Consider the following 14110-nt stretch of genomic DNA (forward strand, 5'->3'; position numbering starts at 1 on the left):
TTCATTGACTTGACCGGTCGTCTTTGCAGTGCCACTTCCATTATAACACTACTGCTGTCCTGAATTTTTCCATTTCATATGAACTGTTGTTTTATCCAGTCTATGAACTGAAAAGGTTTAAGGTCTACTTTTTGGCCGTGCCTCCACCATATACGCACATGGTTCTGCCTTCTATTGAGTCCTCAGGTTTCATTATTTCTCTGTCTTCCTGGGGGTCCTATGTGTCTTTCAGCTAGCTAGCCAGGCCATTATGGTTCAGTCTGCCAATGCAAACACATCCCATCTACAACTATATGTTCACTATTCCGTTTTTCTGAATACCACTGGGCTCTTATTGCAGCAATTTATTTCATTTGTTGACTCACAAGCTTGAAGGATGAACAAAAATGTTGATGCTGATTGTTTCCAGTGAGCTTGTGTTTGTCGGTCAGTCGGTGTGGGTGGCTGCTGCTGCTGCTGCTGCTGGACAGCCTGGCCTGTGCTGCCAGTTTAAATACACAGTGACCAGAGTGGTAACCCTAAATACCATGTTATAGAGATGTGTTGGTGCCTTTCCCCCCCAACCCACAGCCGCCCACGTGTTAAACACACACTCACACAGGATGATGTTTCACTGGCTGAAGGTCAGTGCCGTAAGAACAACAACTCTGTGTACTTTCTGCTGCAGTTCGAGCCATTTATTTCAACCTTCTTCTAAAGCCACAGTCAACCCCCCATGTTAGGTGCCTGGCCTTTGGATTGTCAGCTTCAGCAATAGTTTGTGTTTAATTAATTCCAACTCTTAAAACACTGCTCCTCAAATGACGCGTTTAAAGATGTATTTAGCTCTCATGTCGCTGAGAGCTGATCGTCTTGTCTTAAGTTAACATGTCTCTGTGGTTAAGTCGATAAAACAAGCAGCTCAGGATTAATGGCTGGGATGCACTCTGGTACTAAAATGAATTTGTACCACAACCATGTCTGAAGGATAGCTTTTCCGAATGGCCACACACTAACATGTGGGATGAGAAGCAGGAGCAAGATACAATAATTGTTGGAGTGGGGATAACTGTCTTTACTCGAAAGTGCTCATGGAGTTGCCCTCGTTTGTCTGACGTTGGAAAGCTGTGGGCAGAGGATGTTCCCGACAATGATCTTCCTATAACGTTTCTTTGTCTCTGGACAACATGAAACATGGCCGACACTAGCTGACATGAAAGAACTGTTCAAACTAGTGCTGGGCAATATGTCAATATTATATCCACAATGATATATGAGGCTAGATATCGTCTTCAATTTTGGATATCGTGATATCTTGATAGGTGTCGTCTTTTCCTGGTTTTAAAGGCTGCATTACAGTAAAGTGGTGTGATTTTCTGAACTTTTCAGACTGTTCTAGCTGTTTTATTATTTACATTTACCCACTTAGTCATTATATCCACATTACTGATGATTATTTATCAAAAATCTCATTGTGTAAGTATTTTGAGAAAGCACCATTAGTCAACCCTATAATATTGCCGCAATATTGATATCGAGGTATTTGGTCAAAAATATTGTGGTATTTGATTTTCTCCATATCGCCCAGCTAGTTAAAACTAATTCCTGAAGACCTCTCTCCATGTTTCTCTCGTAGATGGTTCGATGGCCAAGGCCTCTTGTTTTGTTTCTTGTTAGCAACTTCTTCTTCTTCTTCTCCTCTGTTTACTGGCTGGTTTCCGCCATGCGTAGCCTAAAGCACCGACTTCTGACCAAACTACGCTGTAGCCCGGTTTATTCACTCCAAACCAGCTGACGGAAACACACCGGATTCACGCTACTTTTTTTTCCAGACAGTTGAATGGAAACACGGCTATTCCTGTTTCTTCCCTCCTCCCACTCTTTCTGTCTCCATCTCTCTGCCTCTTCATCCAACTCACGGTACTGGTGGCTGGTTTGTTTTGCCGGTAAGCCTTTTTCATCAATTCACAATTAGCCGACGTTTCATTTCCGGGATTGCTTCGGAAATTCCGCCGGATGTCCCTCATTTTCGTCTGTCACCTTCCTCTTCCTTTGTGTTGCCGTTCTAAACTCCGGTGGATTTCTGAGGACTATGATTAACTGCTCCTCAGATCTCTGCAGGGTAAATCCAGACAGCTAGCTAGACTATCCGTCCAATCTGAATTTTCTGTTGCATGACTTAAACAACTTTTGAACGTACACATGTTCCACCAAAATTAGTTCCTTCCCGGGGCGATTTTGCAGAGGCATTGTCGCTTAACACCGCCCAAGACGATTGTGATTGGTTTAAAGAAGTGCCAATTAACCAGAGCACTTTTACTCCCATCCTGGAATGCTGTGTGGACTAGCTCGTGGAGGAAGGTTGTGCAATGCGAGACTACATTTGATCTAACTGGCTTTGCCTCCCTTCCACCTTGCCCTTTCTTTTCTCAGGTACCTCCCACGACTGGCGGCTGCGCTGTGATGCCGTGAACCTCTACTACACTTTGTTCGGTTTGACTCGACCCTCCTGCCTTCCGCTGCCAGAACTGGGCCTCGTGCTCAACCTGAAGGAGAAAAAAGCTGTCCTGAACCCCACCATCAAGCCTGAGCTGGAGGTCGGCCCCGTTGTGGACACCCCTGCCAGTATCGGCATCCATGGCGTGGGCATGTGCTACACGGCTGTAAGTGGTGTGCGCTCGTTTGTCAGGACAGTTGGTTTAGTATAAATAGAAAATGCACTTTATGAACTGCTGACCAAACTGGATTTGAACTTATTTCTTGACAGGTCGTATTTGTATTTTGACCATGAATTGTATCGTTTCAGCCAACACACACATTAGTTAAAGACGTACTACATCAAGCTGCAACTTGACTTTCATTGGTTTCTTTGCTCATGGTGATGTCATCAGCGAGCTGCTTGGTGGTCTTCATTTCCCTGTTTTTAATGTCTTTGATTTAGGAAACCTTTCAGATGGCACACAGATAGTAACGACTTCATAAAAACTGTGTTATCTTAGGTTGGATCTATGTACAGTAATTATGGCTACTGAAGTGCTGCCAACAGAATTTGGCTGTACCTCGTTCCCATTGCATCACTTTTGTACCCAGACTCACTGTTCTCACGGTCGAGAGCACAATTCTGGTTATAAAGCATCTGATTGAATCAGTTTTATCAGCACATCCAGCTTTATGATGAATCATGCACAAGTTGAAGGAGCTGATGGGATTACATTTCACCTCGTACGATTTCATGAAATGACTTCACATGGAAGCATGTTAAGTCATCCATTCTGGTTTCATATGCACCTTTTCCATGTGTTATAAACTCACATTAGTATTAAAGTTACATTAAGTTAGCCATGCTACCCCATATTGAAGTTTGTTTGTGTGTGCCAGGTGGATGAGGAGCCAGATCCTATTTCATTAGGGGTGTGTGGGGTGGGCCAGCCCCCTCAGGGCCTGAAGAGGAAGGCTGAGACCCCGCTGGGCTCCCCCCCAGAGCCAGGACAGGTGCTGCAGCAACAGGACGATGATGCAAGAGGAGGCCACTTCAAGATCCGGGTAACGGACTGCAGACCTCTACACACTCTGCTTTTCTTCAGGCTAATCATTTAGAAACTTCTGTTTTTGTTAGATTTTTATCTGGTGTTAATATGTAGCTACGGTTTGTTACAGTTCAACACAATGGAAGAGGAAGACATTGATATGGAGACGGTTCATGATAGTCAGGCTTTCATTCACCAACATCTCCATCTGTTAGAGAGACCCTCTACACCAGGTACACACACACACACACACAAGCACCCATGCGCACACACATGCACGCGCATGCACACACACACACACCCACCCCATTGCGCACACACACACACAAAACACACGCACACAGGTGCCCATGCACGCACACACACAGGCACATACAGGCACACACGCACACACACACACACAAGCACCCATGCGCACGCATGCACGCGCACACACACACACACACACACACACACACACACACACACACACACACACACACAGGCACCAATGCGCGCACACACACACACACATACAAAACACGCACACAGAGATACGCGCACATACACACACAGGCACCCATGCACACACACACACACACGCGCACACACACACACACACACACACACACACACACACACAGATATACGCGCACATACACACACAGGCACCCATGCACACACACACACACGCACACACACACACACACACACACACACATGCACACACTATTTCTTACATCATTCTGGAAAATAAATAAAAATAGCCATCACCTGGTAACACACACACACACACACCTGTCCTCTTTGTCTTGTTAGGTAAAGAGCCGCCGTCAGTGGAACAGTCCATGCTCTCCATGCCGGCCACACCCGTGCCGGCCTTCTCCAAAGAGACGTCCTCTTTGTCCTCCAAACACGGCGGGGAACACGGCCACCACCACCACCACCACCACCACGAGCACAAGAAGAAGAAGAAGAAGCACAAGCACAAGCACAAGCACAAGCACAAACACGAAAGCAAGGACAAGGAGAAGGACCGAGAGAGGGACAACTCGCACGCCTACAGCAACAGCCCGGCCAGCGGCAGGTCCCTGCGCTCGCCCTCTCTGTCCGACTAAACATCCAACCTCTATTGGGTCAGTTAGAGTTAACTGGATACATAAATGGAAAGCAAAACATGTTTGGTTTATCTAAATATCAGGTTTTTCCCCAGAAAAGTTGGTTTAGCCCAGTGGCAAGTGTCTTTTTTTTGAGGAGAGCCCAGCTGGGGCAAGTCACAGACTGATGGCAACATGAATATTTCTGTGATACCAGAATCATCGACGAAATCGCAAAATTGAGAATTTAAAAAAAGCTTCACTATAAGACATATTCCATAGGGCCGTACATTAAGTCAGTGCTAAAAGCTAACTGGATATTTCAAAATATGACTACATATTAGTTCCCACCGAGCTGCCCCACTGTAACTGTAGTTTAATAAACATCTCAAAAATACCTTAAAACTAAATTCCCTGTGGCTCAGGCCTGGTGGGGGGCAATTCAGGCCCGGTGGGCCACCTGGCTTGTAATACCCTGGGGGAAACCCTGAATATTCATTACTCAGTGGTATTATCCTTAGAGCTGCAAAGATTCCTTGATTAGTTGTCAACTATTAGATTAGTTTTAGGCATTTTCGGCCTTTATTTTTACAGGACAGCTGAAGACATGAAAGGGGAGAGAGAGGGGGGGGGAATGACATACAGCAAAGGGCCGCAGGTCGGAGTCTAACCTGGGCCCGCTGCGTCGAGGAGTAAACCTCTATATAAGGGCGCCTGCTCTACCAACTGCGCTATCCGGACGCCCGTCTCCAAATATTTTGATAATTGATTGATAATTTTGAGTATTTTTTTAATGAAAAAAATGTCTGTAATGTCAGCTTGTTAAATGTGAATATGTTCTAGTTTCTTCTCTCCTCTGTGACAGGAAACTGAATATCTTTTGAGTTGTGGACAAAACAAGACATCTGAGGATGTCATCTTGGGCTTTGGGAAACAGTGATCCACATTTTTAACCGTTTTCTGACATTTTAGACACCAAACGACTGATCCATTCATCCAGACAATAATCCACAGATGAATCGACTATGAAAAGAATCTGTAGTTGCAGCTCTACGTGTCATACAGGAAGACTCGAGTGTTGAAGAAAGGGATGCTGTTCCAAGTGTAATCCTCAGATAACCGGCAGCACAGAATCCCTCAGCACGTCCATGTTGGCTTGAGAGAGGAAGCAGAAGTTTGAAGTGAGGCTGCCGCGTCATTAAGGTAAACCCTCCGGAGGCATCACACCACTCACTTTGTGGACTTTTTGACACTGCTTCCAATCTGTCTGAGGCATGCAACCACGTGCACCTCTCTCCACAAACAGGCCAATAAAACTCATACCCCCCCCCACTACCAAAGACACCACTCTGGTGTGCCTCATCCCCACAGCTCAATGCCAACATTCAGTGAGTGGCTTCGAAGGGGAAACATGATGATGGCGGCGGTGGTGGTGGTGTGGATTAAACCATTCTGTCTGGACTGAGACTCTGCTGTTTTCACATCCTGCAAATTACATTTCTCCATTTGCATCCAGATGAAAAAAAGAGGAATTTCCAGTTAGATGTTTACTGTACAATTGAAAACTCAAGTAATACTAGTGTTTTTCTTTTTTAAATATATATTTTTTCTGTTTTTTTAAGTGTCACTGATGATGAAAGATACTTTTGTATTCATGAATGTTTTAACTAGATTGAATCCAGCTTCACAAAGGCATTTATGGCTGGTTTACTCTGGCACTGTTTCTTAGTTTTGATTAGGTGGTTTTAAACAATGAACAGAACATGCAGAATTCAATATTCTTCATTTAGAGAACCTGAAGACTATCAAAACTGTGATTCCACATGTTAAAAAAAAACGGTTTTCTCATTTAAACAGCCTCCTAAATGAATCTTGCCTTGTCTATTTACAATAACATTCATGTAAAGATTCTTGCCATAGTCCCTGTCAGCATTTATTCCCAGTTAGTGCTTGTGAATGCTCCTGGGAACCCTTTTATCCAGTGTGTTATGGAGTTCCCCCTGATGCTTGTGAATTCCCTTCTTGGGATTAGAAACTGTTTAAAATGGTGTTTAAAATACAGTCCACCAGTTTACTTAAACACAATAATCTACTGAAATCTGAGACAATATTAGATTTACCAAATGTACAGTAGATTTAGGGTAGATTTCACAAGCTTTATGCAAAATTAAGGATGCTTAGTTTAGGAACCTGAGCCTAATAATTCCTACATTGTAATTTTGTTTATCATTTCTGGATTTAATTATGTTTAAAATAAACTGAAAAAAATTCTCCCTCCTTTATTTTTTTTTGCACTCCTCGCTGCTCCTGTCGCACTTATTCAGACTTTAATCATCGTCTGGCAACTTACAGAGGTCATCGCTCACATCTTTCTCAGTCAGATAGTGTTGTGGGTGAGACATTAAGTCAGACTCAGTGGTGAGTGAATAAATGAACTTTATCGGTTATCGGGCAGCTAAAACGCAGATACAGATAATCTGCAAACTGCCAAAAAACTGACCGATAATCGTCCAGAGACAATAATCGGTCTATCCCTATCCCGGGATAGATCTTGATCGGCCTTCTTACTTGTGGTCAAGGCCCGCCTCTACATCTTCTCCATCACCCCATGCTTATTAGAGATAGGCAACACACTTTCTGAAGACCACATTTTATGTTATTAGGTCTTTATTGGGCTATCCTGTAGACCTAGATCAACCATCTCAACACAGGCTGGTAAGGCTTCTTCTAAAACGTTCTTCAGTAACTTCTGTTCAGGGCGCTGCTCCTCCATGTCCGCCATCGTTGCACCAGGAACATATCCGCCTTCATTTCACCAGGTTCATTGGGGGACTCTTCTGCTCTAACGCTTCAGTCGGGATTTCTCTCTCCTGTAAACCGCGCGACTCCTCCCAGCTGCTGCTCCTGGGCCATTTTGTCTTTACCTCTCATTCCCAAGCTCTTTATTCTCTTTGATGAGGTTCACATTGTGTTGCATGAGGAACTTTTATTAATATTTGATGTGTACTGAGATCCTTAGTGCGTTTTTGAACAGGGTCCCGTGCCTCTAAAAGATTTTTTTTCCCCCTCAAGTCAGTTCCGAGGGCCCAGAAAAAGATGCTAGAATGAATAGCTGTGGATGTGGAGGGGCCCATAGAGAATGCCTTTCCACTGGGCCCAGCATTTTGTGCTACACCCCTATGTGTTTCTGTGATATTATGCCTTTCCATCAAACTGAACTATGTGCGTATGCCACTGTGAACTCTTACACTGGCTCTGTGTAAATTTGTAAACTGGTTGGAAATTGTCACTTTTACACATGCGTTTACACCTTCTTATATACTGTCCCAGGGGTCTTCAACGTTTATTAAGCCAAGGACCCCTTAACTAAAAAAGAGACGGAGCAGGGACCCCCTACTTCATATATTGTATAAAATGAGGTCGCATATTAAACTGGGCCTACAATAACGTGTAGGCGACCTAAAGCCTTTATATTTTTGCATAGAATACCAAGCTATTAAAACAATTGTTGGCAAGAGTCTTAGGATTAACTGTATGGGTAAATGGCTATCTTAGTGACTACCTTACCTATAGGCCAGTGAGCCTAGCATCAGTGGTGATAGGTGGTTTTATTTGCTAATAATATGTCAGAATTATGTTAAGACATTTTAATTTATGAAAAAACCTTTTTGACAATAATTTGGAGGCCCCCCTGCAGTGACTCTGAGGACCCCCTAGGGGTCCCGGACCCCCTGTTGAAGATCTCGGTTTTACACATTGACATATATATATAAGGTTTTACACCACATTAAAGGAAAATGGAACATTTGCGACAGGAAGTGACGTCATCGCGCACAGCGCCAGACAGGTATAGCAAGATGGCGCCGCCAGGCGGTGCTGTTTTGAGTATTCCGAAATTTGCTAAAAGCCAAAGAATCTTGCCTACTATTTGGGTCGACATTCCCAATATATTATATACCCTAAATACCAGCGACAACAAACACTTAGCGCAATGAGCAATAGAGACAGAAAAGTAGTTTCCCCACCAAGAAACAAGCTAGCATGGCCAGTGTAAACCATAGGTGTAAACAATATAGCTAGCTAGCTAACGTTACCGCCGCCAACAAGTGTCTTCTCATGAATGAAGAACTAACTGCATCCCATAATGATTCTAAGGAAAGGTGAGGACAGGTCTCAGTGACCGCAGCAAAATATTCAATATAAAAAAGCAATTTCCCCCATACGTTTTGTGTCTTTGTTGGATTTTGTCTCTCTGTGGGTTTTTGCGTCTCTTCTCTTTTTGGTAATTTTTCTGTTTTCTTTGGGGTCGTTTTGTCCCCCTGCGGTAATTCGGCGTCTCTTTGTAGTCGGTTTGTGTCCCTTTGTGGTAGTTTTGCGTCTCTTTTTACATTATTGTGGACCGTTATCATTACCATATCTGTGTCTAAAACATTTTCGACGTTTTTGACGCCTTTTTTTCACGTTTTGTTTTTGCTTTTGCCAACGTTTTAAATTGTTAAATTTTTCTTCTACACATTTTCAGCGCATATTTCTACGTCCCATATTTTCTGATATAAAACAAAAATTGAAAACGGGTGAATTTTAAGAAGTCCAACTACAGTCATTAGATATGAGATAAAAGTCTTTTAGCTCTGGTGCTGCACCTAAACCCCTATAACGGACGGGGAAACCCTGGTCTTGCATGTTTGGCTCTCTATCCTGGGCTGACCTGCAGTCCTTATAGGCTACCCTACCACATGGGCACCCCCAGCTCCGGTGTCGTATTGGCTGGTAAACTGTCTGCATTAAACCCTCCTCGTGTTTCTTCCACGCTCTCCCTGTATCATCTGAGTCCCGGCTGAGACAGGAGCCCTCCTCTTACCCAACACCAATAAAACTCCGGTGCGCTCCTCTCCGTCACCTCCCCCCTCCCTTCTGCCTCCTGTTCTGTTCAACGGCCCTCCTCTCCGGTGGTCCTCCGCACTCAGCATCACTCACTGTCCGACCTACAGCACAGGAGTACGCTCAACCTGGCGCAGAAACATGTTGCTTCACAAACCGGTACGGTAAGACTGCACGTCTACACCTTTTAGCTGCAGGGTCACGGCAGAGTACAGACATCTCTGTGCGTAAAACCGTGCGTAATTACGCCAGCGCTTAAGGAGTTCAACTCAGCACGTTGTTTAATGTTTAACTGTATGGAGAGATAGTCTTGATACGCAGTGGTGGAATGTAACTAACTACATTTTCTCCAGTACTGTACTTAAGGACAAATGTTGAGCTACTTGTACTTTACTTGAGTCTGTTCTTTTCATGCCACTTTCTACATCTACTCCGCTACATTCCAGAGAGAAATATTGTACTTTTTACTCCACTACATTCATCTGACAGCTTTAGTTACTCTACGCATTAAGATTTCTGCACACAGAACACATGTAGTTTGTAAAATCTGATGTTTTATTCTAAATGAAGCTAGCCAACAATATAACGGCCTACAGGTCCAGCTGAAATGATTAGACCATTAAACACACAACTGGTTGGATCCTTTACACTTTCTAAAAATACTTGTAATTACAGACTTTTACTGAAGTAACATTTTCAATGCAGGACTTTTACTAGTAACAGTATTTTAGAGTGTGGTATAAGTACTTTAACTTAGGTAAAGGATCTGAATACTTCTTTCACCGCTGGTTCGATTAGCTTTTTTCTGTAACACCCCCCATCTTCCCTCTTTCCGTCCTGCTGCTGAGCATTTGCAGAACAATTGTAGATCCAACTATCAAAGGCGATTGTTATGCGGATGCTGGTGGTCTCCATTCACTTTGAACTAAGCACCACAGCAGTCTTGACAGGGCATCGACAACATGCAGTCAGCACGACCTGTGTAGACCAATTCCAGTAATGGAAGAGCTCTGTGTTTTCTGTCCATGTTTGGATTGAGTGCTTCACAAACTTTTGAAAATATAAAGTTGAAAATTTTTAATTTTAGAGCAGCCAGTGAAGGCTGAGGCCCCCAGGATAGACAGTTAACACATTTGGATGCATTTTGCAATCATCACACCAAATGTGAAAACAACAAAAATACACAAATTGTTACTTACTATGTTATAAAAATCGAGGCAGAAGGCTTATAATGGATGTTTGGTGTTTAAAGCCCCCAACGTCTTCCAGACAGCGCTGCCTGGAAGGCACTAGGATTAGGAAATGGTTAAGGTTAGGGTAAGTAAGTCGCCGGTCGCAGCACTGCCTTGAAGTCAACGTTGGGGGCTTAAAACACCATCAAGCCTTATAATGGAACCGTGCTAAACGTGTCTAATAAGTGGCTGTGATTTTTTGTTGTATTCTCGACAAGGAACAGACCTTAGTCTATGCAGCAGTTATATTCTAATGTCCGACGTGTTGTTGTCTCAGTTTGTTTGGGTCCTGTCGGTCCTGTGTGCCACTGACGTGTGTTGGGGATTTGTCTACGACCGGCCAAGGCGCTCCGGAGAGGACGGTACTCCAGCCAGGACAGAGTGTGAGTACGCTGGTTTTGATACTGGGAAACATGGAGAACATCTTTGAACCCCTTTAACCTTGAGCTGACAGGCATCCACACACCTCGCAACCCCCCCCCCCCTGTAGCTGGCCTTGAGCGCTGTAGAAGGCAAGAGAAAAGTCTCTACAGGAATCAGTAAAGTGTCCCGTTGACAAGAGTGAGCAGTAAACCTCCTGGATTGTCTGTCAAAAACAAGTATGATTTCACTGAGTCGAGTGGGAACCTGGGAATTGCTTTGGTGTCATTTTGGCAAAAAGAGTATTACTCTAGGTAAGGTAGCCATCCACAGATACAGTTCATCCTAAGGATTCACTGTGCCACATCGATATTTTACAATGAAACATGATTAATATAATCTAGCCAGCAAATATTTTAATAGCTTAGTATTCTATGCACTAAAAAGGTATGTATAAAGGCTTTAGCCTGCCCACAGCTTATTGTAGGCCCAGTTTATTATGAAACTTAATTCTATACAATATATGTAGTAGGGCGTCTCTGCTCCGTCTCTCTTTCAGCTAAAGGGTCCTTTGCTTAAAAAACGTTGAAGACCCCTGCTCTAGACATTAACAATGTACGTTAGGTGACATACAGTGTGCCGCTCATGCCCCTTTCATAAGCTTGATTCTTAGTTCTGCGGAGGCTCCACGCAGAGCACCGTAGCCTACGTAAGTGGCCTGAACTTTATACTTCTGTATTGGTGTGTGTGTCGATCTCTTTAAGAGAATGGCAGGGCCGGCATATGTGTGTGTGGGTAGTGTGTGAGAGAGTGACGGCGATTAGCTTTGGAGTGAGTAGCGACTCTAGAGTGATAGTGAGAGAAACAAAGTTCTTTCTGACCACGGTGGGAAATCTGCAGCAGGAAAAGTTAACCCTCTCCTTGATTTCATGTTGATTATGGAGAAGGAGAACCAGGAAATGAGTCGGGAGGGAAATGCAATGCTTCCAAGCCACACCGTTGCCGCGACGTGTAGTTACATTTTTCGAGAGGTGCATGTCAGGCTACGGCATAGGGTTAGTATCTCCACATACCTACGTACATAGCCACGCTGTAGATTTTACGCAGAATCATAAATCACGCTTAGGGCTGTCAACGAATATTTTAAATTCGAATAGTTTTAAAAAAACGAATTTCAAAGGTGAAAATTAATATTTGAATTAAAAAAAAAAAAAAAAAAACTGGAAAAAAACCGTTTGCGCTAGCAGAGGCTGTCTGGCTGTCTGCTTTGCTAGCGCGCCTGAAAGCCGTTACATACTGGATGCAGCCCAGCTGGCGCATACAAATGTGACATCATGAGATCGCCGTGACTATTTATAGCTGCGCTGTTGGTTGCGACACAACTGCAGTCTTCTCCTGAACAGCGGTGGCGCTAATGAGCAAAGGCTACCGACCGCTACTCTTTCTACGGACTAGAAGAAGAAGAAAAAGGTAAACAACGGCAGAACTGGCAGCAGCATTGCCGTCAATGGTTCGATTTGATTCAATGACCTACTTCGTTGGATCGAGCCTTTCATTCACCATAAAAGAACTCATCTTAACCTGGTAAGTTTACCAGAGAGACCTGCAGTCACTCTGAGAGTCCTGTTGTCGGCGAACTCAAAAAAAGAGATGTGCGCGACGTCGGCTCGGCCGGATATTGCATCATTTTGATGTCACGATGTCGCGCGCCACCTTGGATGCATGCGCAACCAGATGTTCGAATAGTTCGAATATTCGTTGTTATTTTAGAGGGAATATTCGAACGTAATTTTTAAGCAATTTTGACAGCCCTAATCACGCTATACAAAGAGTTGTGTGCTCCTCGTCACAGGTTGCATGTGTGAGCTGCGAGGTAGTTGAACTAAACGGTGATTTTCCTTCACACACTGTAACATTGTTATCAACTTTGAGTAGAGCTGTTTTATTTATGTTTTCCTAAGTCTGTTAATTCTCTTGTGGACCTTTGGGTCCTTGAAAGTAGGGCTGCAGCTAAAGATTATTTCCATTATTGATTCATCTGCAGATGGTTTTCTTCATCAATTAATCATTTGGTCTATATAGTAGTGAAGAAAGTCTATTCCAGCTTCCCAGAGTCCCAAATATATATTCAGTTCACTATCACACAGACAAATGTGAAGTTTTGCTGCTTTTTAAATTGAATATATTCTGGGTCATGGAGGGCTTGTATCATGTGGGCACGCCGACAGATTGGGTGTCATTAATTAGAATTCCTCATGGGGGAGACAGAAACTACGCACAAAACTATAGTTTAAAATTAGCTGGATACATGGTTAAATCTCATTGGCTCTTACCAGTTTATCTCCGTGTGTACTTCGTCCACAGCAATCCCACCAATTGGTCCCAAAACGTCCCAGAGGAAATGTCGTAAACATATTCTTTGTAAATCTTTACAATCATTCTCTAAAAGAACCAAGCAGGCCTGCCTTGTTGCACCGTCCACATTTTATTCAAAACGTGACATTTTCAGGGTGTACCTCGCTAGCTCGAAGTCTCCCGTAGCGAAGGGATTTCGAGAGTGTTTTTCTGCTGTCAAATTAATGAGAACAATGCAAAGGTGCATTAAGCTTCTTAAAACTGTGTTCAGTAATGCAAACCTGGGAAAATGTCACACACTTCACTTTAGTTGCCAAAGTGGCTGAGTGTATTTTGGACCCGCATTAATGTATCTTGGCCAAGTGTAGGTAGGAGATGCCTGAAGCTACGCTCCAAGACACTCGCAGAACACAACTTTTCAGTTTTTTTTGGAGCAGAGTAAATCTTGAACCCCTATGTGAGCTTCAAGTGTAATCAGTCACCCCAGCGTCAACTGGAGTGACACGCGTCCTGACCCGGCTGTCTCCAAGATCACTCCTCTAATGAACTACATGCAGTTAGATGAGAACTAACTTTCCACACCAGCAACTGCAGCTCCAGAGGAATGTCTCCCGCTCACTTTATTTGCTGGGTTATTTTCTATATGAAGTGTCTGCCAGCGCATGTGAAATGAGCGAGCAGAGAGTATATGGTGGTGGGG

At 43.7% G+C, this 14110-nt stretch overlaps 2 protein-coding genes across 8 annotated transcripts in view; both read left to right on the top strand.

The window, feature by feature from the left end:
- taf2 (TAF2 RNA polymerase II, TATA box binding protein (TBP)-associated factor) overlaps positions 1-6855 on the top strand; it is a 40931-nt gene extending 34076 nt beyond the window's left edge. Inside the window, exons 24-28 of one of the 3 annotated variants that reach the window (XM_028580599.1) lie at positions 2413-2642; positions 3358-3522; positions 3637-3739; positions 4305-4621; positions 5555-6855. In XM_028580599.1, the coding sequence (XP_028436400.1) occupies positions 2413-2642; positions 3358-3522; positions 3637-3739; positions 4305-4603 (797 nt within the window). In that variant the 3' untranslated portion in view covers positions 4604-4621; positions 5555-6855. Of the gene's footprint in view, positions 1-2412; positions 2643-3357; positions 3523-3636; positions 3740-4304; positions 5174-5447; positions 5465-5554 lie in introns of those variants that run through there. The other 2 variants (XM_028580600.1, XM_028580601.1) reach the window with 2 other exon arrangements.
- Positions 6856-8415: 1560 nt separating this feature from the next.
- The window catches only part of enpp2 (ectonucleotide pyrophosphatase/phosphodiesterase 2), a 55250-nt gene continuing 49555 nt past the window's right edge, over positions 8416-14110 (top strand). For 3 of the 5 annotated variants that reach the window (XM_028579900.1, XM_028579903.1, XM_028579904.1), the window contains exons 1-3: positions 8416-8742; positions 9429-9622; positions 10973-11078. In XM_028579900.1, the coding sequence (XP_028435701.1) occupies positions 8727-8742; positions 9429-9622; positions 10973-11078 (316 nt within the window). In that variant the 5' untranslated portion in view covers positions 8416-8726. The remainder of the gene's footprint in view (positions 8743-9428; positions 9623-10972; positions 11079-14110) is intronic. The other 2 variants (XM_028579901.1, XM_028579902.1) reach the window with 2 other exon arrangements.

This window comes from Perca flavescens, chromosome 6 (assembly GCF_004354835.1).
Source record: "Perca flavescens isolate YP-PL-M2 chromosome 6, PFLA_1.0, whole genome shotgun sequence".
Classification (NCBI taxonomy): Eukaryota; Metazoa; Chordata; class Actinopteri; order Perciformes; family Percidae; genus Perca; species Perca flavescens.